Source organism: Chenopodium quinoa, unplaced genomic scaffold (assembly GCF_001683475.1).
Source record: "Chenopodium quinoa cultivar QQ74 unplaced genomic scaffold, ASM168347v1, whole genome shotgun sequence".
NCBI lineage: Eukaryota > Viridiplantae > Streptophyta > Magnoliopsida > Caryophyllales > Amaranthaceae > Chenopodium > Chenopodium quinoa.
In genome coordinates, this window is record NW_018744857.1 from 324,656 (window position 1) to 350,586 (window position 25,931).

General features: G+C 36.0%; 2 protein-coding genes across 3 annotated transcripts; one reads left to right on the forward strand and one right to left on the reverse strand.

The window, feature by feature from the left end:
• The first annotated feature begins 440 nt into the window (after positions 1-440).
• On the forward strand, positions 441-2,769 carry LOC110704664. The gene is made up of 2 exons (XM_021882483.1): positions 441-888; positions 1,230-2,769. The coding sequence occupies exon 2, from the start codon at positions 1,238-1,240 to the stop codon at positions 1,919-1,921; it is 684 nt and encodes a 227-aa protein (XP_021738175.1). The 5' UTR covers positions 441-888; positions 1,230-1,237; the 3' UTR covers positions 1,922-2,769.
• An 8,872-nt stretch (positions 2,770-11,641) lies between these two features.
• Positions 11,642-23,256, reverse strand: LOC110704665 (serine/arginine-rich splicing factor SR45-like). 2 transcript variants are annotated; one of them, XM_021882485.1, is made up of 12 exons: positions 22,860-23,256; positions 20,897-20,962; positions 18,559-18,647; positions 16,837-16,883; positions 16,665-16,745; positions 16,427-16,583; positions 16,145-16,346; positions 16,007-16,057; positions 13,568-13,687; positions 12,430-12,490; positions 12,319-12,350; positions 11,642-12,060 (listed from the first exon to the last, which is right to left on the reverse strand). In XM_021882485.1, the coding sequence occupies exons 1-12, from the start codon at positions 23,081-23,083 to the stop codon at positions 11,991-11,993; spliced, it is 1,200 nt and encodes a 399-aa protein (XP_021738177.1). In that variant the 5' UTR covers positions 23,084-23,256; the 3' UTR covers positions 11,642-11,990. The 2 variants fall into 2 exon arrangements, with proteins under 2 accessions (XP_021738177.1, XP_021738176.1); XM_021882484.1 differs by having other exon boundaries at positions 16,007-16,072; positions 22,860-23,255.
• Positions 23,257-25,931: the final 2,675 nt, after the last annotated feature.

The window sequence follows — 25,931 nt, forward strand, 5'->3', positions numbered from 1 at the left end:
ATTTTTCCCCTTCCCCTTTATTTATTTATTTATTTATTTTTATTTTCAATCACCACCACACGCCGGCGCCACCACCACACGCCACCACCGGCGCACACCAGCAGCGGTGCCACCAGGCGGGCGCGTGGTAGCCGTCCAACCGTGGTGGTTCGTGAGCCCTTTTTAAAAAAAAAGTTATTTAATTGTTCTTTTATTTTTAATTCAATCTAGCCTTAATCTAATTATCGTTTTTGGGTTTTGTGATGGTTTTATGATGTTTGATAATAAGTATTTTGTATATAAATTTTCAGATTTGGTTTTGAATTAAAAAGCCCCAAATTGAAAACTCTAGGTTTCTAAATTAATGTTTATTGATGGAATTTGATTGTGGTTGATTAAAATTATTGAAATTAATGTTTTTAAACTAAATTACAGCAATTTTATAAGTTTTAATAAGGCTAAATTAGAAAATAACACCTGTTAAAAGACCTAATTTTGTTTTTAACACCTTAAGATTTCGAAGTTTAATTATAACACCTGTTAAAAAATAAAAATTTTGCTTTCACCACCAGATAACAGAAACTGTGACGGAATTTTTTGGTGGGGCCCACATAGTCGTTTACCCTCCAAATTCCATCCCCTTCAATTCGAATTTATCTTCTCTGTCATTTATTACCACCCAACTAATTTTGCTTCATTGAATTTCGTCTGCAAATCTTGAACAACCAAAATTACTGCGAACATTCAAACCCTATACTGATTGTTGTGATTGAGAAATTGAGTTGGAAGAGGAGGTGTCAATATTGGAGCGAAACAAGTCAGCGAGATTCCGTCAGCCATTTCCAACATCCAAAAAGCTTGGACTTTTTCGTGGATTCTGACAGCAACAGGAGTAAGATTCCAATACAGGTACCTTTCGAACCCTTTAAAGTAGTTTTCAACAAGTACTGTGTGCTGCATTATGCCATTTGTGTGGGTGTAGTAGGGTAATTTGGGAAAAAAAAATTAGGAACCCTAAGAACAGTAAAATGGGTTAATTTGTAATTAAAGTTGAATTTGATTAAATTAAGTATGATTTGGTGTAATGTGTGAATTATTTAGTTTAAATCATTGATTTTATTGACTGTTGACTGGTTTTTCATTGTGTTGGTTTAAATATGTTTGATTTTGTTGATTAAAGTATTGCGGTTGACTGTGTAATGGGGTTAGCTATGTGGGTTTTATTGATTTGCTTTGCATTTGTTTATTAGGTAGAAAAATGGCCGACAACGAAGATGGATTAATTGATATAGTATTTAGAGTAGGGGGTGCTTTTGTTACTAAACAAGTGTCAAAATCAAAGCATTTGCTTTGTTGGTGTGGTGGGTTATGTTATTGGAGGAGGGATGTGGTAGTGGATAAGATAGATTTTCATTATTTGAGGGTAGCTGCTGTGCATGGGTTTGTGAACTTTAATGTCCATGTCTCACCTAACTACAGACTTTGGTATAAAGAAAGAGGTAGGACCTTTAACACAGGGAGAAGGGAGTTAGTAAATGAAGAGGAAGTGAAGGGGCTGCTGGAGACAGTGAATGGGGAAGGGTATGTTGAAGTATTTGTGACTGCTAATGAAACATTAAGGCCCATACATGAGATCCAGGCCCAGTCCACTCCAGTAAAGGCTGAGAGAAAGGGGAAGAAAAGTTCAGGTAAGCCTGATGTAGTTAGGAAGAGCCCAAGAATTAACAAAAATGAGCCTAAGGTGAGGGAGGGTGAAGAATCTCCTAAACCTAGATCTAGACAGGGGATAGAAAGGGTTGAAAGGGTTTCTGCTGAGATTAAGGGGGTTCCTGGTAAAGGGAAGTTGTTGAGTAAGGGGAAACAAAAGGGTAAAGCTAAGCTTGAAAGGGGTTCTGGCAGTGTGAAGGTGTTGGATAAGGGAAAGGGAAAAAAAAATCTGTAGGCAAAGGATTGATTTTTGAGGATAGTAGTGAGGGCAGTGAGACTGGGAGGGAAGATGATTTTTCTTCAAGTGATGGGAGTGAGATTGACATAACTTGGGAGCCTGGAGAGGAGGAGTATGACAGTGGGGATGAGAGGTGGTTTGTGCAGAATTCTGAAGAAATTTTAGCTAAGGTAACAAGAAGTCTTGGGAAGTAGTTTGATGTACATGATGAGGGGGTTTCCAAGGATCCAAAGGCAAGGTTGACAGATAACTTGGATGTGAATGAGGTACAACTACAAGAAGAAATTGAGGGAGAATCAGATGACCTAAGGAGCTTGGATGGTTCATCTGATGAAGAGGACAAAAGTCCATGGTTTAATGACAAATCTGACTTCTCAAAGCCTGTTGTACTTGTTCATAGGCTTAGGTTTAGCAATGCTACAGTGTTGAGGAAAGCTTTAATAGTGCATGCCATACAGAATAGGTATGAGTACTATTTTTTACACAATGATAGTACTAGGATTACTATTCAGTGTAGGAATAGGTGTGGGTGCAAGTTTGACACAAAGACAAGTAGGATGCCTTTGTGTATATGCAGGGGTGGAGTGAAGTGTAGTTTCAAGATCCATGCTACTAAGTTAAAAAGACAACATACTTGGCAAATAAAAACCATGAAGTTGGAGCATAAATGTGTGAGAAGCAGGGAGAACAAGAAGGTCACAGCAGAGTTCATTGCTGAGAGGTATCTTGAGGAGTTCAGAACTAACCCATCATGGAAGGTTAAGCAAACAATTTTGTTAGGCACTGCAACAACAAATTTGATCAACAACTTAAATGCAATATCAACTACTTAGGTACTTACTTAATTCATTGCTTTCATAATTGTGTACATTAGTTTGCTTGCAATAGTGGTTCACTGCCACTTATAAATCATTACATTACCATATTACTGTTTCATGCAATTACTAGCATTACAAGTTATACTTAATGCATTACAAACCCCCTAATAAGAAGGATCACTAATATGACCAAACTAATCCCAACAGCAAGACTAAGAACAGAGTGATCTGATCTAGCATTCCTTCCATGCATCTCTCTGTTCATCTTGTTCCTGTCAGAGTTTAAAGCCTTGCATTTCATTTTCAGCCTGTCCACTTCATTCAGCAAACACCTCAACTATCCACCAAGATCATCAACTTCCCTCTTGTAATCACTAATTTCCCCCTTCAACAGTTTCTTATCTAACAACAAATTGTTGATCACCTCTGTTTGCCAGGCTGTCCCATCTTGTTCATCCACCCATTCAAATGCTTTACAACCTCTGCTCTCAGTTACAGGATCGTAGAACTTGCATGTTCTGAACTTACGACCAGGGATCTCCCTTGTCCAACTGGTAAGCTTTGCAAAGGGAACACCACATTTGCACTTCTTCTCCTTTGAAGGTGAGAAACTTGTAGAAGACATTTCCTGCACCAATTTGCCATCCATAATAAGCAAAACCATTCGTACTATGAAAATAATACAATTGAACCAAGGGAATTAAACAATCACTCCTACAAATCAAAACCCCCAAATTATTTCTACAATGAACCCTAATTTCATTTTCTAGCAAATTACAGCACAATTAACACACAATGAACCCTAACTATTTACGAATTACATGACTATTGCCAGATACGACCTGAATTATGCATTTAAGTCAACAACATATAGATTAATTTACGCCTTATTTTTGAAAGATAAATTAGGGTTTCTAAAGTGCTATTGACGCAATTACCTGATTTGATATCCACGTCCCCCAAACAATGATGGTAAAATCAAACAATTTCGCCAATTTGTTAGTCAGAATTCGCAAAATGTGAAGCAATTTTGTGTAATCAGCTCAACAATTCTACATTAGTGAAGGATGTCGTAACATATAAAGCAGTTTGGAAAAAATAGCCGTTATTGTGGGCCCAGCTAACAGATCCTCTAACGTTGTTCCAATTTAGGTGGTGAAAGCAAAATTTTTATTTTTTAACAGGTGTTATAATTAAACTTCGAAATCTTAAGGTGTTAAAAACAAAATTAGGTCTTTAAACAGGTGTTTTTTTCTAATTTAGCCTTTTAATAATGCTGGAATTTTTATTTATAACCTATAATTAAGTTTCTTGAAAAGATTTTTAATTACCCATTAATTGGGAATAAAAGTAAGAGTTTTAAATAAAATTTCAGCTTGTTTTAGAGGGTTTATGAATGATTTAAAGAGTGTATATATTGCTGGAAATTAATGTGGAAAAGGTATGAATACTTCTTTGTAATTTTGGTTTGTAGGAGACTTTCAAGTGAGTGATTTTATTTAGTCGTGGTGATTTTGAGATCATATTCAAGGTACGTTCGCGTACTTAGTAATTATTTGAATATGTAGAAGCATGCTAGGCTTTGCTTAATTAATTCCAAGCGGTATCATGATAGGTGTTGGTTGGAATTTGTTGATTTGATTGATGTTGGTGAATGATTAATTAATCCCCCTTATTATAGTATGTGCTTCCGGGGGGGCACGCATGCAAGAAGGAAGCTTGAGCTTAATGCAAATGGCGAAAATCTCGTCTGTTTTATATGATTATCAATCAAATAAAAAGTTATTTTATGTATCAATCCTTACATCTCCTACTACTGGTGGGGTGACCGCCAGCTTTGGTATGTTGGGGGATATCATTATTGCTGAACCGAACGCCTACATTGCATTTGCGGGTAAAAGAGTAATTGAGCAAACATTGAATAAGACAGTACCTGAAGGGTCACAAGCAGCCGAGTTTTTATTCCATAAGGGTTTATTCGATCCAATCATACCACGTAATCTTTTAAAAGGCGTTCTAAGTGAGTTATTTCATCTGCATGCTTTTTTTCCTTTGAATCAAAATAAAGGCGAGGATTAAGGGCAATTTTTATATTTGTGTCAAAAAGCTTTTTTTATTCCAAAATTAGGATGTCGCGAACCAAAAACCTCCATGCTTATTTCCTTTAGATTCCAATAAAAAAAACTTTTTGGTTGTATCTTTCGTCGGGGAGTCTTTATTTAAAATACCTCTTGGATCGGACTCTAACGACTACTTTGGAAATTGAATTTATAATAAATCCTCTATTTTTCGATTTTTTTGAATTAGTAAAAGCAAAAGAAAGAAAAAAAGAGAAAGTAAACGCGATTATCATATATTATATGTAGAAATCGAATTGCTTTTTTAGTTCTACATTTCTTGTACTTATTCTATACTATATTCATTCTATAGAATTCTAATTAATTAATTTTAACATAATAAGATAATAACAACAAAAATATAACAAACAGGTACAATTACAATATCGTAAATCGAGGTACCCGGTCTATGACAACTATGAACTTTCCCTCAATTTTTGTGCCTTTAGTAGGCCTAGTATTTCCAGCGATTGCAATGGCTTCTTTATTTCTTCATGTTCAAAAAAATAAGATTGTTTAGATCGTCTCGTCAAAATCTCATTTTTAAAAACTTAGACTTGAATTATAATATAGATATATGTTTAGCGGAATTGTTTGTGATGAATTGGTGATTGGAATTAATTATGTTGGCATGTTGATTATGAACCACACTTTTATTATTGGCATGTTAGAGAGCATGTTTAATTAAACTAAATGTTTAATTTGGTTTGGAATATGAAAAGGGAATTTTATTATGGTTCATATAATTTTTATTGATGCTAAAAGCATGAGGAAGGAGCTATTTAAGTGTCTTAGTACACAGGAAAAAATTATATTGCGGTGCCTATGTGCACTTAAGGTGTTTCTAACACCGAGGGGTAGGATTTGCGACGCATTATGCGTTTAAGGTGTCTTTGACGCCGAGGTAGATTAAAAAGGGTTTAACAATTAAATTTATGTGGTCACTAATTATCCAAGAATTAAATTGGTATGTTTGATTGCTTGAATGAATTACGATGTTTGATTGTGCTATGGTTTGAGAGTCATCACCAAGTATAATAATATGTAAATATCGTAAAGTGAAAGAGATTACACACCAAAACTCTTGGAACATATATACCTTGAGTATGAGCATATGGGGGGAGTTATGGGGTTTTATATTTAACTATGACTTCTACTGGGAGTACAAGACGCTGTATTTTCCTTTTATTTATTTTATGCGCAGGACGTCCAGTCACTTTATGTGACATTTGCCTACCCGGTTAGCTTCCTGTGTAGTTTACCACAATTTATTTGAGGCAGGGATTTGATTGGAAACCAATTCGATGTGTAATCAAAATTAAATGAACAGTAGTATTTGTCTAGTTAGGTGTTGATTTTGTATGCTTGTAAACAGGTGCAACATGGTAAGTTGTGTGATGATAGGATGAAACCATGTTAGTGTGTTTTATTACGCTTATGTACTCAGCATTATTGATTGTGTGTTTGTGTGTTTGTTTAGCCTTGTCTTTACCTTGGCCCTACGACGACCCATTTCTAATGGCGAGTAGAGGGGACAAGTAGAGAGAAGCTTTTCAGGTGATGAAGCATATTCATGATGGGCATGAGTGAAGAGTGAATCATGCTTAGTTCTCATAGGAATATGATGTGTTTTATTTGCTTTAATTTGAATATTATTTATTTTATTCTGCTCATGAGACTAACACAAAGGTTTTAATATTGTTTGGTCTTAAGGGCCTACAATGGTTCCAAGTTGTAGATTGACTTTGTTTGACTTTGTTTGACTTTACTTTCGTTTGGTTTGATTTTTTAAGTTTACTTGTTTTTAAATGATTTTAAATATAGTCTTCTGTTGTGTGTGTCTTTGATAATTGCCTTAGCCGTTTTCACGGTGGCGGTAATGTCTTAGATTTTCCTATTTCGTATTTTGAAAAGGGTAAAATAGGTATTTTAAAGGAAAGGAATTTCTAGGGTGTTACAAGCACCCTCTCTTGCATTGTGCCAAGTGAAGGGGTTTCCATTGAGACCAAGATCCACTAGGCAAGCCGCATCCGCAAGCATGTTTAGATCACGGCATTGAGACATTCTGAAGTTCTTTCCACCCATTTTTCTGCAGGTGAGGTAACTTCGTTGAAGTCTCTTAGAAGCATCCACGGTATATCATCTGCAGACAGGGAGTTTTTTAGGTCATTCCATAGCCTATAAAGTTCTAAGGCATTCGATGGTGCGTGAATACCAGTAAGGAGCACCTCAGTATTATTAGGTTTGAACTTGCAACAAGCATGTAAGAAATTAATAGTATGAGAAATATAGAGAACAAGTGCAACTTTAGAGTTGTACATAAGCCAAATACCGCCACGAGTACCATTTGGCTCAATGAATCTAAGCCCATCAAACCCCAAAAGCTTACTGACTTGTAAAGCACGCACTCCATTACTTTTAGCTTCCAAAATAATAAAGATAGACGGCCTATGTGTGGCAATTATATCCCAAGCATGTGGGATAAAGTCATTCCTTGTCGCCCTCGAACATTCCACATAACGACTTTCATATTCAAATTTGGGAATGAGGGAAGGCATAGGGAATCAGCTTTGAGATCAGATGGAGGGATTGGGGGAAGAGCTACCTTCCAATCCTCCCATTGATGTACGTGCTCCGACGGGTAAATGTCCATCATTGATAGGGGAAATAAGCTAGCTTGGACTTCCCAAGTCGTCATCGTTGATTCCCATAAGTTGACCTCTAATCTGAGGCCCAGCACTTCCTTTTGGGTTTGGGCTAAGATCATAAGGTTTTCCGCTAGTTTGACGTCTTTCTCGATGGGATCATATAATAGTGGAAGAGTGGCTATGTTTCTCGGGTGGGGAGGCGGGATAAGAGGATTGAGATGGAGAAGATGGGCACGATCTCTCGACCATTGGGGTTTGGGCGAGAGTGGTGGCAAAGTTGTGTTTGAATTGGTTGAGTCTCAGAAGTGAATTGAGATGGGATCATATAATAGTGGAAGAGTGGCTATGTTTCTCGGGTGGGGAGGCGGGATAAGAGGATTGAGATGGAGAAGATGGGCACGATCTCTCGACCATTGGGGTTTGGGCGAGAGTGGTGGCAAAGTTGTGTTTGAATTGGTTGAGTCTCAGAAGTGAATTGCGCATTAGGACAATTTTGGTCGCTGTCGATGGGGTGTTGAGGGAGGCCTAGAGAAGGGGTTGAGACGACCGGTAGTTGTTCTGAGTTGGTGGGGCCCGAATTATCTCCTGAATTTCCTAGATAGTTTTGGGTTAGGTGAGCACCGTGGTTGAAGGAGGGCGGATAGTTGGAGGAGGGCAAGGTGGAGTGAGAAGAGAGTTGGATGGTTGCGGCAGTCGGAACGCCGGTGGGGGGTTGGAGATCGGGATTCCCAGAAGGTAAAGAGCAAGGGAGAGCTCCGCTGAGGGAAGGTTGATGTTAGGGATTGGAGCAGGTGGTGAGGGAGGAGGCGATGGTTGACAATTTTCCAAGGATGGAGGGTTGCTCTGCTGTGGACGGCACAAAGGCCGAGCGGAAATTCCTTTGGAACGCTGAGGGATTAGGGGGTTTCGAGGATTTCGATCCATGGTTGGGTTTCAGGGAATTTTTGTCTGTGTTTCAAATGCTTGAAGTGGAGTTTGTATCACTGGTAGAATTAATTTCACTATTAGGGTTTAAATTGGGAAGCTTAAGGGTTTGTGGGTGGATTTCCATGGCACTGGTTAGTTCCTCCACCTCCATTGCCAAGTGTCCAAAAGTTCCTGTGGGGGTGGCTGCAGTAAATTGGGGTTGCACGCAAGCCTCTTCAGTTACCTAGAATATAGAACTCTCTTTGTAGAGTATTTCGGCTGAAAGATTTTTTTGCTAAGGATAAATTTTCATCTTGAGCTCCATTATTGGCTAAATTAGAAAAGGGGATTTCTTGGGAAGAAGGAGAAGTGGGTGTCTTTTGGGATAAAATATTTTTTGGGATTATTTTATTCTTAGTGCTATTTGGTTTTGGAACCTGGCTATTTGGAGTTTTGTTATTTGTTTTTTTATGGTTAATTCTTTTATTTGTGGCAATTAACCAAGGGCCATAGGAATCCAAAGGTACATAGACTGGGCTAGCATTTGAACATTGGGTTACAGCTGGATGTCCACTATCCAAATGTTGAAGGTTGGATTCAGTTGTGGTAAGAGAGTTGGGCTCGGAGGTAATGCAAGTGATAGGCTGCTTCCCTTTGTCCAATAATTTGCATTTTTCTTTAGGATGGCCGATAATACCACAATTGAAACATAAGCAATGGATATTTTCGTATTCAATTAATTGTCATCCGTTACTAACCCAAACCGAAGTGACAAGAGGGTTAGTAAGATCAATGTCGAGACAAACTATAGCATAACGAGCTCTGGTTAGGTGATCAGTAGCGTAATCAACCCGGATAGGATTCCCAGCTAGTCTAGCAATTTCAAAAAGGGCCTTCTTGTCGTAATATTCCACTGGTAGTTCAGGAAAGCGAATCCAGACCATCATTCGATTGAAGGGATTCATTGAGGGATGGAAATTAGGTTTCCATTTGGTTAGCATGAGATAGTGATCAAATATGAACCATGGCCCTCCAAGGGGAGCACGTTCATAACCATCAGGAACAAAGAATCAGAAAAGGTAGACATATTTACCAAGATCTATAACTTCCAGAGACCCCTTGGGCCTCCACATAGCCCTAACTCTTTGGGTGATAAAAGAAGGTCTAACATAAATACCTAAACATTTCCCCATGAGAGTGAGCTTCCAAGGTTGTCGTAATTTTTCAAGAGTTTCTTTAGCAAATGAGACAGTGTGGTTGGAGTTAGGGATTGTAATATCTTCATCTTCCCATTGAATAGTTGATACAGATATTTCTCTAGCTTCAAAGAACCATTGGGACGATCCTTTAACAGCCTCTCTAAAGGACATGGTTGAAGTATGGTTGAGACAGGGTTGTGAATGGCTAAGGCTAGGAGAGTTTCCTTCTTTAGAGATGGAATCATCTAAAAGAGGGATAGGATCCAAGGAAAGATCACAAGTGTGGTCAACGGAAGGGAGTTCTTCCATGTTGGTATCCATAACAGGATGGCCGTCCATGGAAACGAAAAGGGAGAGGTTAGATCAAGAGTAACAAACTTGAGCGAGCTTCAATACCTGCAAAAGAAACAAACAAAAGAAAAAACAATTTGAGGAGAAAGAGTTTGAACTCTAACACAAGGAGACTCTTAGAGCCCCCTCGCCCGAGCGAGAAGGAAAACCTCTGATGATCACCCAAGTGGAGAGAAAAAACTAGAGAGAGAAAGAGAAGACGTTTTCAATGCAACCAAAAATAATCTTTTGGGTAATTTTCCCTCTCTTCAATTCTTCTCTCTCTTCTCTTCAAACTTTGTTTTCACTCTCCTGTCACCATAAATCTTTAAATGTATAAAATTTTCTCTTCTAACAAGTGCCAACATTATTTCTAGATTTCACAATTCTAGAATTTGAAACATAATTCCCAAACACGGGAATTGGATATGAAATCCATCAACTAAAAATCCATAATCTAAAACGAAAGTAGAGCTCTCAAAGACACTTCTTTTATTTCCTTCTTCTCTTTATCATTCTTATCAATAACTCTACCTCTTTTTATATCAAACTTAGCATAATCAAAATCAAAATCAAATACCTGCAAAATTCTTTACTTTTTCCTCTATTCAACAATGAAGTTATGGCCTGTTTGGGAACCAGAATTTGGAATATGAATTTGGGAACATTACCTTTTTTGGATATACTTGGAATTTGGAATTTGGAAATTGGATTTGGTCCAGATCCATGATTTTGAAGACATAAATTTCCAATACTAATGTTGTCATTTCAAATTTTAATATTCAATAAAACATAAATAAATAAATAAATAAATAAATAAATAAAAAGGTTAAAAACAAAAAAAAAAACACAACTCTCTCTCCTATGTCGACAATCAGAGTTAGATTAGAACTTGAATGTATAGAAATTTGAAATTTCATTGTTTCTCAAACACCTACTCGAATTTGAATATTAGATTTGAAATTCTTATGTTTCCCAAACAATTATTAAAATTTGAAATCCTAAATTGAAATATATTATACTTCCCAAACAATTAATATGGATTTGAATTTTAGAATTCCAATTCCGAAAATTGAATTCTATTATTTGAAATAACACAAACTAAAAATTTTGATCAAATTAAGGTTTAGATAGACATTGTAACTAACATAGAGCAAACATAAATTGATCAAATTATTCAATATTTATAAGTCCCTAATTCCAAACAAACATGAACCTTTATTTTTATTTTTTCTTTTATTTGGAAATTGTTGGTTGATATATCAATTTAAACATGCTCAATGATCAAGTTATTGAGTAAAAAAATAAAAACCTCTTATCAAATTTAATCTTGGTTGTTATGTTGTTTGCTTATTACCCATCAACTTTGTACTTTGAAATCTACGGAGTACTAAAGGTCTACCTCGTATCAATTCACATAAAGGACGCCCCAGTTGACCTTTATGATTAACAAGGGTTGTTTATATTAATAGCAAACTTGTAAATAAAATGACCAAAAATTTACGCTATTCATGGTAGAACTGCTAACACCATTAGCGGTTTTACTGAAAATGTGCAATATTCATGGTAAAACCGCCAACACCATTAGCAGTTTTACCATGAGCAATGCACATTTTAGGCTGTTTATTTACAAGTTTGCTATGAATATGATAAACTTGTATTTTCTCCATATTAACCCTAGCAGCTTCATGAGGTCATCTTGCAACTAAAGTTCGCATCCACTTTGGCCAACGCTGCATAAATGCAACCAGTGAAACTTACATCGAGCAATCGTAATTTATCATTCAATAACACTAAGCTAAGCAAAGCTTCAGTAGCACTTTACGGTAAAATACACATCAAAACAGATCAGCACTAGCCACTAGCCACTAGCCAGTACAGACTGCAAATATGTTTACAGCAACTAGTACTGAATAGTCGATATCAAAGAGAACAAGTTAACACAAATTACAAAGCGGCAGTCTTCTGAGGAAAAGAGGTTCCAATCAACCATCTCACGCTTAGTATGTAAAGTTTTTGACGGGCAACTTCCATATAACATCAGAAGCTTATGGTTTACGAGGGGATCCGCTGCTACTTCGGCTTTGACTGCTGCTCTTACTCCTTCCTCTCAAGGGCCTGCAACGTGAACCAAATCCATCAGTGAAATATACAATCAGTCTAGAGACGGAGTGTATCCCACAACTGGTTTCTTTTTGTCAAGAAAATGTGACATAAATGCAAATCATGATCCAAATATTTTGGCTATTATTCACAAGGCACATAATTGATGAACTTCTGACATGGAGAGGCACATAAGTTTAACACCATTTCTTCACTAAAAGAAGAAAGATAGCTCCTCACAGTTTCACATCATCTGAAATAAAGATATATTACCTTCTAGGACTCTTTGATACTCTCCTAGGACCCTGTGAAAGAATGATACAACCATGAGATATGTGATTTAATTTTATATTCAAAATCACTAGAACTTCACACCAAACATACCCTTCTTGGACTTGGAGACGGAGAGCCTGAAGATGACCTTCCTCTTCTCACTGGTGGCCTTCTGTAAAACAAAGCAACCATGACAACAGGCACAGGATAACAACATCAATAAAAAGGCGTATATGGAATTGGCAGTCATGTAAGTAGCCCACAAATAGATATTTTTCCTTTAGAACAATGTTTTACAAGAAACGAATGTAATTTTACAAGGCAGATGTTGACCAATAATTTCCCTCAACAAATACTGAAAAAATTATTATTAAAATATTATATTTGCATTTTAACGTACTTTCAAAATCATGTTTCTGGGATGATGAAGTTATTTAGGAATGGAGTATGGTAAAAAATAATAAGCTCGTTGGATGGCCTATCCTGAAAGCAACAAATTAAATAATCTTATAGCTGGCTTATAATTAGTTTTATTTTGTTCACAAACTAGTTATTTGGGCAAAAAAATCAAATGCATTTTTCTGGAAGTACGGTTACCCTTCAACCACCCCCACCCCCCCCCCCCCCCACACACACACACACACAAATACCCTCCTCTTCAAGGAGGCCAATATGTTGTTAAAATAAAATCAAGTAATTTGGAGCATCCACAAAGGGAATTTTTTCACAGATTAGTGAGCACCTCAGGCCTCAAATAACAGTTCAAAGAAAGCTTTTTCAGAACTTAAATCCTTGTTCACCCAAATAACTATTCCAAAGCCACAGGTTTTTTATCAGAGGGATCATTTCAACAAATCTATCACTACATATGCAATTATGCAAGCACAGGAAACTAAAAAGGCCCATCAGCAGAGGTACCACAGTAGATAAGTTTACAGCCTTCCAAGAATAGAAAATTTCAGAGCATCAATCTTATGGCAAAGAAAACTGAACTTCAGTCTTCAGTTGCAAATGGGGGGACAAAACTTTTGCAATACATCAAAAAATCCCTAGCATCCCACGAAATTGTGACAGCGAGGTAATGGAGCACAGTGATTGATTCACCACATCTAAACAGCTCAAAATCTTCTCAAACTTTTTTTTTAAACAAGGCGCAAAAATACAATTTGCCAATTTATTTTGAAAACTGTAGTACAAACGTCCATGCGAAGTAACAAAAAAAACATTAAAAATTACAAACTCTAATTACCTCCGCGGTGAGGGTGATCTTGAGCGTGAACGGCCAATCCTCCGAACAGGAGAGCGGCTACGCCTACGCCCAACAGGAGACCTTCTAGGAGGGCTTCGAGCTCGTCTAGGAGGTGGCGAGCTGCAAACATTGAATCACATATAATAAATCAGTTCCACTACTGATTTTTTTTTCACTAATGAATTATAAAAGCATAAACCCCAAACATATACAAGAATTAACAGTGCACTAAATACAAGAGCAAATCATGGAAGGGCAGAAGCAGAATAGAACTTCTTATTTTTAGCAGACAATGGACAAAGAAAACATATCACCAAGCGCAACCATGATAAAACATAGGCACCTGAACTCTGTTGATCCAAAACTCAAAAATTTTAAAATATAACCACTTTAACATACAAGATTTTCATGGAAAGCAGATTAAATGTATTATTTATCATTGAAAAGGTGACTCAGTCACTACAAAAAGCAGATTAAATGTATTATTTATCATTGAAAAGGTGACTTAGTAAAAGAGCAACTCATGGAAGGACAGAAACAGAATTGAACATCATATTATTAGCAGACAATGGACAAAGAAATATATAACCAACAGCACCCATGATACAACATAGGCACTTCTGAACTCTATGCAGATCCAAAACTTCAAATTTCAAAAATATGACCATTTTAACATGCAAGATTCTCATGGAAAGCAGATATATTTTATGGTTAAAAAGGTGACTCAATCACTAATAAAAGCGACAAAGTATCACAATCTTGGTAGTTGCCCAAAAGACATTCTACATGCGGGCCTGCAGGGTCAACTGAAAGTTTGGTAAGTCTAAATCTTCTGAGTTTCCTCTCATTAAGGCATTGATAAGGATAAAATTAGAAAAAATTGCACCCATAAAATCAGAACTCCAACACCAGATTATACTTTGAATGTGTACAATGTACTTTAAGCATAAAATTGAAATATATAGATTCCAGTGGAAGAACTGAATCAACCTTGTAGTAGCTCTTTTTTTTTTCGAAGAAAAGAAAGTCTTGAAAGCCTAAAAACTCTGATTCTCTGATCGAGCTTAAAATAGGTACTTACAACCTAAAAGGAGCATCAATACAAGATACTCCCTTCTGACTTTCTGAGCAACTCATTATGGGCAATGCCACTGGCAGAATTGCCAGTTAATTAAAACCATGTGTCCATAATTATAAGCTCCATAGTCCATACTCACCGCACATAAAAGATTCCTGATTACCCTAACCCTTAAACAATGTCTTAGCAAGGGTATTTTTAAGAGCGCTCAATGCAACAAAAATGAATTTCAGTCAAAAAACATGGGTCCGTGCTAACTTCTAGAATAGTATACAAATCAACAATAAAGACCTTCACCTTTTATGCAATCAACCAGTAAGATCACATTCACTCAGATGCATGGATTGTCTTTTAATGGACCATTCCCCAAATCAATAGCATTGCATACCACACAGCAGTACAGAGTAGGTGAATTTGTATATCGCATTGAGAGCACAAACAGGCTTGAAAACTCATTAATAGTGTCAATGAAGCATCAGATATGGAGTAGAGCAGTAAAGTAACTTCATGCTCACCCACATGCACGCACAAGTGGAGGTGGAAAAAATAACACCTTTTCCTCTATAACGACTTTTGATCATTTCCACCTTAAGAAAGGAATACCAACTTCACATAACTCTTAAGACATTTAAAAATATCCATCTTTAAGTCATGACTAAACCTCGGGCCATCTCATGTTTTCATCACTCAAAAGAGTCAATACTTGACATTAGGCCCATCCTCAGATCAATATCAGTACATGGGAAACCTACAATACTCGGTACATAACTGGCATGCCGGACAACGGCAACCAGAAGAACATTGCCTCTGGACCACTACAAAATGAAGGTGCTGCATTCAGTTTAATTAATTACATTCTAAAGGGCATAATGTCATATTTAACACACCCACAATCAATTAAGTAGTGGCTAACACTCATCATTTGGCACAATGTTTAGGCAACTTCAAGGCTTAGTATAGAAAAGACTCCATCACAATATTTTAGCCAAAGAAAGAGAAATTATTGTAATTGTAATAAAGACCTATGCTGTATTTAGATTAGCCATATAGCACCCACAAAAGTAATTTTTCTGAAATAATTTAAAGCTAATTGTAATCAAATCTGAAAGAGTTGTGTAATTGACCATTCAAAAAAATCCACAAAAGCCATTTACAAAATTCACAAAAGAAAGGGATGTTATATGGTCATTCATAAACAACACAGTAACGGACAATATAAATTTTGAATTACAGAACTGTACATTTAGGGTTTTGAATTACAGAACTGTACATTTAGGGTTTTACACAGTATTACTACCATTTGCTTTCCTATATTAGGGCACAATATGCTCAATAAAAGAATTGTAATCAACATTACATACCGTCGCCGTGGAGGTAAGGGAGATCGTCTACGAACAGGACTTCCTCGCACCCTGCGCGGAGAACCCCTATTCAAAGTGAGCCATCAGTACTTGGAAGCATTCAAGCAATTATAACAAAAGTAATAGCAAGCAGCTAACCTCACAGGAGATCTTGGTCGCTTTGATGGAGATGGAGATCTGCCTCTCGGAGATACAGGACGCCTTCTTTTAGGTGATTCACCTCGACGGAAAGGAGATTCTCGACGAATAGGAGAATCTCCACGACGACGAGGTGGAGGATTCATTCTTCTAGGTGAACCCCCTCTACGGCCAACAGGAGATCTCCTAGGACGTGGAGAAGCTGGGAACATTCAAAAGTTTTAAATGAGTATCTACTGAAATATAACTGCCAAGTTATTAAAATATTTTCTTAGAATGCACCTTCTCTTCCCCGCTTTGGTCCATCCTTCACAGCATCTACCCCTTCATTTTTGGTAACGTCTTTTTTGGGAGGTGGAGCAACAGCTTTGGTGGGTGATACCTTTTCACTAGGTGGTAGGGTTAATTGCGCCACAACAACAGTCCCATCAATTTGTGCCTGCATTAAAATACGAGTTAATAAAGCAACCAAAATCACATATTTGATCTAAGACATCAGTCAGCTGAGTTGTAAACATACTCCATCCATGTGCAATTGTGCCTTTTCAGCATCAGCTCGTGTCTTGAATTCCACATATGCATATCCTTTGGGAAGATTGACCTGTATACATCAGCATATCCAAGTTAGATAGCAAAGGCAGGAGAGCTTGTCTAGTTGTCTTGCAAAAAACAAAAGGAAAACAATAACTTACAACTCGATCCATAGCCAGCTCTACATTTACAACTTCACCAAAGATACCTGCCAATAAACAGAAACATAGGACCGCATTATTAAGTAAAGGCATGGAGGAAAAAAAAAACCCTACCAAATTATAAACAAAATAGTAAAGGACAGATGCATCCCATACAATATCCATGTTCTAAATATGCAACAAGAAGCATAATAATCCAGTGCTTACTAGAGAGCAGTAGTCAATAGCTAGCTATACAAGTCTCATAAGTTTCTTATCAATAAGAAACACCAACAAGATTCAATTATCATAGTGATCACAGGACGGAAAAAAAAATATATCAGGTATCCAGAGAAAAAATCACCTTTTTAAAAATACTCTTTCCCCTAGGTCAATCATTTTACGTACTCCCTTCATACCAAAATAAAAGTCCCCATTTCTGCCAAACTGATTCTAAAGCCCCACTTCTCAATTGGGTGGGGTCAATCATCTAATAATCTGCTTAATTATTCACTTTTAATTAACAAAACATTCAAACCCCTCTTGCCCCACTAATTTTTTCTCACTTCCCCTAAAACTAATGAACTATTCTCACTACCTTCTTTAATTACTCACTTCATTCAACAATACCCCACTGCAATTCCTCTTCTTAAATCCCACGTTTGGGAGAAATTGAACTTCTATATAGGGATAGAGGAAGTATATAAATCCGCATATACCATAGGATCAAGTCAAGGATAGGATCATTGCCAAGTACTTGTTAAACTTCTTAAAATTTAATGTTTGCACCCATATAAGGAATTTGAAGAGTGTTGATGTGGTGAGTGAGTGTAAGAAAAAGGTAAATAGAGTAGGAGAGATTGTAAGAAGATGGTTGGATGCAAAACAGATTGATAAAGTAAGAGAGAATGACTGGAATGTATATATATTGAGGTAATACGGGTGGGGAAGAAACAAGAGTTTGCCAAATATGGGATGAAGAGAAAGTTTCAAAAAAAAAAAATTTAAACGGATGATATTGGAAAGTGTTCAGAACTATGAGAAACAAAGGCAATCCGATAGCAATTAAATCACAGCTAAGAAACCAGAAGTTAAATTTGATTTTGAAGGAAAGTTTTAACTAAAATTATCCTTTTTAAAGGTGCAAGGTATATTAATAAACATAATCCTAAGATTCGGAGGCAATGAGCAGAAGCACACAGATCACGGACTCTGGACACAAAATCGATGCTAGTAAATAAATTTATTAACAAAGCTGCTGCTATATTGATAAATGATGATTAGGGTTTCTTATACTTAATCAATGAGGTAAAAAGATATTAAATAGGATCAACAGGAGGGAAAAAAAAAATTATATTGGCCACATTGACTGTTTTGGTGCATTGTGGAGCTTGTAGGCTAATGGCTCCCAGCAAATCGCCCAAAGGAGCCCAACACTATTTTTAAAACTAAGAAAAAAAACTAGAGGCTATCATCTTCCCAAAATTAAAAGAAATCTGTATCAACAAAGAACACCAACCAATCTTATAGGCAAACAGGAGAGAGGGGGAGGAGGGTACAGCTTATTAGGAAATTGGCAAAAATAACTCAAGAAAACTTGCAATATTACATGTGCAAACTGAATATAATAGCCAATGATTTCCCAAAATAATTTATTTAAACACTGAATAAGTGTTTCCAGGTCAAAAGAGTTCTGATTGACAACAATGTATATCAAAAGCAAGAAGTTCAAAAGGTACATACCAAAAATTTCTTTAAGGTGGCCTTCATTAACATTCCTTGTGAGCTTGTTGATGTAGAGGACCTTAGACTCTGGAATTGTTGTAAGTTTTCTGAATTGAGCAGTCAGATGACATCATCAAAATAATGTATTTTGTGAACTGAATCACATTTGAGTTCAAAAATGATACAGATGTACCATAGCTATTATTTTATTTTTTTTCAACAAAATTAAAAACAAAACATCTAGGTAAGCAGCGAAATTCAATAGCATCTTGCATAAGTTGTATTTACTCCAGAATAAGAGCAATACCATCACTTAATATAAACCGTACATAATGACACCGAAAACAAAGGTTAAGATACTCAAATAGCTAATGTTGTGACGCATTAAATCCTAAGAATCAGATCAAACATAGGTACACGGGGAGATGGAAACAATAAAAGTTGGATGAATATGCGATCTAAGCACCCTCAATCACAAAATTCAAATGAAGGACACAGACGTAGGAAAAGTATGAAGATAATAACTTTTATTTACTCTATTTGATACTACAAAATACTATAGGAAAAGAAGGATGCTGCAACTTAATAATTCTCCATAACAAACAGCAAAGGCCTATAAAACCCGCTAAATACTTTTACTTCATGTACAAAGTTAGAACACAGATATTGGGAAGAAGATTTGTTATGGATACTAACAGAACACCAATCTGTATTCAGGGTGCCAACATGTCGCATTGTCGCACCAAAGCTTCCCACCTTAGCAACCCAAGGTTCACGGGATAAAAGGCTACAGCATCAAAACCAACGAATGAGCATCTAGCAGCCATCCAGCAAGGAGCCAAGGAGAACTGCCTCTAATCTCTTTTACAACAGGAGGAATCTGGTGACCAAGAACACAACTATTCTTGAAAGGTAGAATTCACCAAAGAAAATGACACAAAAGGGTAGTCATAAAATTTAGAAATATTTATTAAGGTCTAATTTAAGATATACTCCCTATGTTTTATAATAGTTGTTTCCCTTAAATTGGACAAATTTGCCAACGCACAACTTTGACAATCAATACTTTTCATCACCTTAAAATATAAATTTTAAAAAGTTAATATTTTTAAAATATACAAACAAAATATTACATCATAACTTTTATTTTATTTAACAAAATACATGGTAAAAGGAGAACATGTGAATAAAGTAAAAAGTCAAGTGGAACAACAACTAAATAAAGGAGGGGATAATATAATGGAAGTGATTTCAAAAAGTAGAATAAACTTTCTCAAGTTATCTTGATAGAAACCATCACACAACATTTTCAGCATGGAGAAAAAGGAAAATCTTTACCAAGGTCCTTGTGTTTCTGATTTTTTTTTTAAAGTATATATTTGCAAGTTGAAGTACAATTCCATTGTATAGCTATAAGCATAGAACAATTCAGATTATCATTCTAAAGCAATAACTATTTCATTCAGGGTTTTGTCTTCCCAGACGCAGTTAGAATCGCAATATCTATGTTACATAACCAGTTTCGGTAATGCAGGGTTGTTAAAAGCTGCCGCAGCCCAATGTAAAAGTGGAAGTAAGATAAAAAAAAATTAAAAAAAAAATAAATAAATAAATAAAAACTTTCATCTGTATTTACAAGAGTAGCTCACAAAGTCACACCCTCAGCTAACCAATTTTAAGCAAAAACCAGGAACCAGTGTTTGAAACAGCATGTGAAAAGCAGGGTCTTGAGGGTCATGCGCTGTGCTTTTTATGGTATAGGCGAAACAATTTTGATAAAGCGCATCATAGGGGCACAGAGTAGGCACACCTTACGGCACAAAGAGGCAAACCCCTTGAGGCGCACAATAGTTTCTTCAGAAAATTTTCCTATTGTTCATTATATGTGCTTCACTTCAACGAGGCACACTGAGGCGCACCCAAGGCGCGGGGAACTCCAAACCACCTTAGTGTGCCTTGAGCTTTTTTATACATTGGCAAGAACTAGTTTCATACAGGGTTTTGTCCTCTCAGAAGCAGCCCCAGACCCCAGTCCTATATCTATGTCACAGAGCCACTTTGAGATATGTTTGGTGGATTGCAGTATCACAATCGCAAAAAGATCAAAATTTATACAAACACAACACGGTACAGCCACTACACTGCTAAATGTACTAAAACTGGTCTCATTAAAGAAAAGTTCAATTAAAGAGATAATGATTAAAGCATAGTAAGCTTATGTCAAAAATGACAAGGTGGCCACTATGAGCCAAGCTACCAGTAAGACATTACTTTGAAAACCAAAAAGAAACATGAATCCACAAAAAAAAAAATGCATCTTTTTATCTATCTAATACAATATACAACAACAATTTACCTAGGGGGAGAAGCCTTTTTAGCCTGTGGAGGTGGAGAACGAGCTTTCTTTGTTGGGTCTGGGGAACTGCAGAAGCATTAAAGAGTTTCATTAGAAAAAGTATATGGTACAGATAACTACTCACGAGAGGGGGGTTTATAGCCAGATATTGTCATATTGGTACATAGAAAGATTTTAATTAAGTCTTTTACTCAAGCTCAAATATATATGATATGTAATCAGAATTTAGAGGACCCAAACACTTAACAAAGCCACTTATAAAGGACCCAAACACTTTACAGCCACCCAGCAAACAACCCCTATAAGGAGGACAGAACTTCTGATTCATCCATCAACATTCAGAATATTTATTAACCAATGACAAGTAGCTCAGCCAATATGAATTGATCTCACATGATGTGTATTTGTAAATTTGAGACTTTGAATAATGGCAAAACTAAAAGTTACTTGTCATTGCAGCATAAGGTTCTGTATACAAAGGTTATAGATAGGGGACATGAGGATTTCATTTAGAATTCAAGACAACAAAACATCAATTACAAAAGGTCTACGAAAATAAATGGATACCAATACCAATCCACTCAATTAATGAGTTGATGCATAGTTGGTTAGCTGATATATATATATATATACATACATTGCAGGAATCAGCTCCAACCCATTCAAATCAAAGTCTCCAATTTTTGCTACTGATTCTTAGTACTCATGAGGCCAGATTGTGCAGCTTTAACTAGGAACCTAAGCAGCTAGGGCTGATTCTGGCAATTTTCAGTTGATTATATTAAATTAGATGGCACACTATTTGCATACATCTCATCTTCAAAAGGGGCAATTGACCTTTTAAGTGATATACTACTTAACCAACTAAATAAAATTCTCCACAATTTTATTCCTAATTAGTGCACTAAAATTCTCCACACGAAAGGGGGTCAACTAAATAAAACAGGCAAAAAGAGGCCATGGTTTATATCCCTAATTAGTGCACTATATACCTAAAATGAAGCTTAACTATGGGATAAAACTGCAGTGTGGATATCCAATAAGAAATTCTATCAAGGGAAAAAAAAATACTATACGATATCCCAAAGTAAGTAACTGAAAATCAATCCCAATCCGGCCAACACTTCAAAAGTTGAAATTCCCATAACGGATGCAATAATACAAATTTACTAAAATGGATGAATGGACAGGAAGGAGTTTAGCTTTACAGCTTGTAGTGCTTTTTAATCCAATCTACCCATTCTAATACAATAAAAAGATATATCCAGTACACACTACACCTTACAAATAAGTTATACCCATATCGTATGCTAAACCAATGTAGGCACCTCTTTTATTGGTATATTAGTGCAATAGCGAAAATTTGCACCCATCAGACAACACTCGGTTACTCCTCCCCAACACGGTGAAACAAAAGGAATTTTGCATTGGGAGGAGAACAGCAAATAAAAGCCCAACCAGGTTCAACACTTTAAAAACAACTCACATTTCGTTGATATATAGTTGAAATTTCTTACAAGACCAATATTGCTAACACAATTAGGTGGTCTTTGCGAAAAGAAAAGGCAAAGAAACTACTATTCCACCAGTTACCAATATCTGATTAGCATTTTTGGCTACTAAAATTTACTGAAATTGTAACATTTCATCCTAAATTAACCTTCAAAGAACCCTAACTAAGCTATGGATTTCCCTCATTTCAATACGCCAACAAGTATATGGACAAAATAAATTAGGCATTTTTCACACAAAAATTAAATTATCACCAATATCAATACTTATAGAATTCAAGAACCCTAACTTACACACTATCAACATTTAGTAATTTCTGAAAACCCTAATTAACAAACTGCTAAAAAAAAGAATCATTTCAAAATTTGGTAATGCATCAATTACAATGGAGCAACAGCAATGAAGACCTATAATTGAACAAAAATAAAGAGAGAGAAAGAGAAACGAGTACATCTTGCGCTGAAGAGGAGGGCTAGCGCTGGGACTAGCACTGCGAGAGCTAGCACTGCGACGAGAAGGCGAAGAAGACGAAGATAATGAGCGAGAAGGAGAACGAGAGGCGGAGCGCGAGCGAGAGCTGACGCTGCGAGAAGCGGAGCCAGAGGAGCGCGAGCGAGAATGAGAGCGAGACCTTGAAGATGAAGAGCCAGAGCGCCCACGGCTTGGTTTCGCCATGGTTGTAAACTCGAAGGATTTGCAGGAGGAGAAAAGTTTTGAATACTCTCACTCACTTTATTCTCTGTGCTAAAACCCTATTGACGGGGAGGGTGAAGGGGAAAATGAAAGGGGGGACAAAAATTGATGGTGGGCGGGAGAGATGCTTATGAGGTTGGGATGGGGTGTGTGAATGATCAGAGAGAGGTTCGGAATACTTAGACCACTCTTAATGGTGAGCTGCCCACCCACTATCTCTCTACCCACTTTCTCTCTCAACAAATCTTTTTGCCCATGGGCAAATTTTTTTCGCAATTTCTCTTCCAATAGTGAGCAAAAAAAATGCTTGTCCACTACTCTCTCTCTCTTACTTTTTCAATACCCCACCATTACTTTCTCTCTCCTACACAACACTTCTTTATTAATTAATTTCATTTATATTTTAACAATATTACTCCAAATAAATAAAAACTAGTCTAAATTTGTGTAACTTATTTTTTTTTATTTGTGTCGTTTTTATTGTTAAAATAAAAAATATGGAGGATTTATGGTATTTCTGAAATTATACCAAAATATACCAAAATGCATGTTTATTTATAGAGAATTAAATTTTATGACCGTTGGTAATTTTAATTTTTTTTTAAAATAAATATTTATTTCAGAATTTGCATTACAAAAAATATAACCATTGCAAATTGTGGGGTCCACCAGAGAACTATTCATCTTTTATTTTGCTCATCTCATGGGCAAAATAACAAATGCCCATGGGCATTTTCACTTTTGCTCACCATTGCAAGACTACTTCTACTAAAATGCCCACAAAAATGCCCATGAGCATTTTATTTTGCCCACCATTGTAAGTGCTCTTACAAAGTTGATTTGAACAATTCGGATTGGGTTGATTTGAACGACTCGAATCGGGTTGACTCGACTCAAAAGTTCTTAGTACTTTCACATTTCGAAATATTAACGTAGTCCAACCTCCACGGTTATCTAACTGAAGCCATGGTGGGTCCAAGTGGTGAGTTCGCCTAGGGATGGGGCCCATTGTGGTGGTGGTGGCGGCAAATCGGTGGTGTGGTGTGGTGTGGTTGTGGTGGTTTCAAGTGAGGTAGAGAGAGGGTGAGGCGGAGGGAAGCAAGGAACAAAAGGGGATTTGTGTTGTTCTAAGTGGCTAAAGGTCATCGATAGTAGAGCAGTGGTTTTAGGTGGTGGTGTGGCCATGGTAAGGTAGAGATGTCATAAGTTGATCCAAACTAAAAAATTTACTTAAATCTGATCATGACTCGACATGTTTGAACCCAAGAAAATGGTGAAATGAACCCGATATGACCCGACATAAAACCAACCTGAGACTCGAGTTAACTTGAGGATTCGAGACCTAAACCCGAACATGACTCGATCTCAATATAATCTGCAAATTATTGAGGTGAATTGAACCCGATATGAGCCTGAAATTGATCAAACCTGTTGAAACCCGAATCGAACACAACCTGTTTCTAACCCAACTCGAATTTAACCCGACCTATTATTGACCGTATCAAACACTCAAATTGATGACAACTCTACAGTCTACCTTTAACATTTCTTACACATTGATACCTTAACTCAACTTTCCCACAACACACACATCTCTAAAGTCTTATCTAGTATAGCTAGTAATCCAGCACATTAATGCCATAAATTTAGAGTTGGCAAAAGCTAACATGAAACGACGACACAACACGAAGGATTTTCAGGAGGTGAAAAGCTTTGAATACTCTAGCTCACTTTTATTCTCTCTGCTAAAACCCTATCGAAGGGAAAAAAGAAAGGGGTGACAAATTTGATGGGGGCGGGAGAGATGCTTATGAGGGTGGGATGGGGTGGGGTGGACAATTATTGCGTGACCAGCCAAATATAGTTGGTCCTCCGTTGAGAAATGAACATTTATTATTATCAAAAATGAACATTTTATAACTGAACATATTTTATAATTTTGTTCATTATAAAATCTTATTAATGATGTTCACGTTAATATTAGCAAAATTTTCATAATCATAAAAGTGTATGTTTATTTGTATATCACGAATATTATTTATTTATTTATTTAAATATTCAAAATATATGAAATTAGATATTCATTTGTATTATGGATGTTTTGCATTTCTCAATAATTAAATGTTCATTTTCATGCAATATGATGTTCATTCTTATAAAATAAATATTCATTTTTTTTTAAAATTAATACAGATCTTTGTGTTTGTTCAACTGTATTAAATGTTCATTTTATAATATAGGATGTTCAATTAACATTAGCATTTTGTTCATTATTAAAAAAACATATTGTTGATTTTTTTAATTGATATTAAATCAAAAAATTTCAAGACATTCATTCAAGAGAATTGAATAAATCAAGGTATTTTCCTTTTAACATATGGTTTTTTTTTTCTTTTTTTTTTTTTTTTTTGAAACATCCTTTTAACATATATTATTTTTTCACTTTACAAAGCACATAATTACATAAGCTATATTTTGTATTGTTAAAAAAGAGTTGGATGTTCATATTCGTTAAGGTTATTAATGTTCTTAATTTTAACAATATAAATTCATAATTCTAACACTATTTTTTTAAAATATACTTATTTCTCATACATATTTAATGTATATGCCATAAAAGTACAAATGTTATTTTGTTCATATTCATGTAAGTGAATGTTCAATTGTTCAAATAATATTTGTATGCATTACGTTTATTGTCTATGCAGTATAAATTGTAAATGTTATTTTGTTCACTTTCGTGTAAATGAATGTTCATTTAATATTTGTATGCATTATATTTATGGTTTATAAGTACAATACCAAAATATGTTTAATTATAAATTGTTCA

Excerpts from the sequence above, each read along its gene's own strand:
- LOC110704664 (XM_021882483.1), top strand. The coding sequence starts at position 1,238 with ATGGCCGACAACGAAGATGGATTAATTGATATAGTATTTAGAGTAGGG.
- LOC110704665 (XM_021882484.1), bottom strand. The coding sequence starts at position 23,083 with ATGGCGAAACCAAGCCGTGGGCGCTCTGGCTCTTCATCTTCAAGGTCT. Across the intron at positions 12,491-13,567 it reads AGATCACCCTCACCGCGGAG|AAGGCCACCAGTGAGAAGAG; the intron begins GTAATTAGAGTT and ends TTTGTTTTACAG. Across the intron at positions 12,061-12,318 it reads GTATCAAAGAGTCCTAGAAG|GCCCTTGAGAGGAAGGAGTA; the intron begins GTAATATATCTT and ends TTCACGTTGCAG.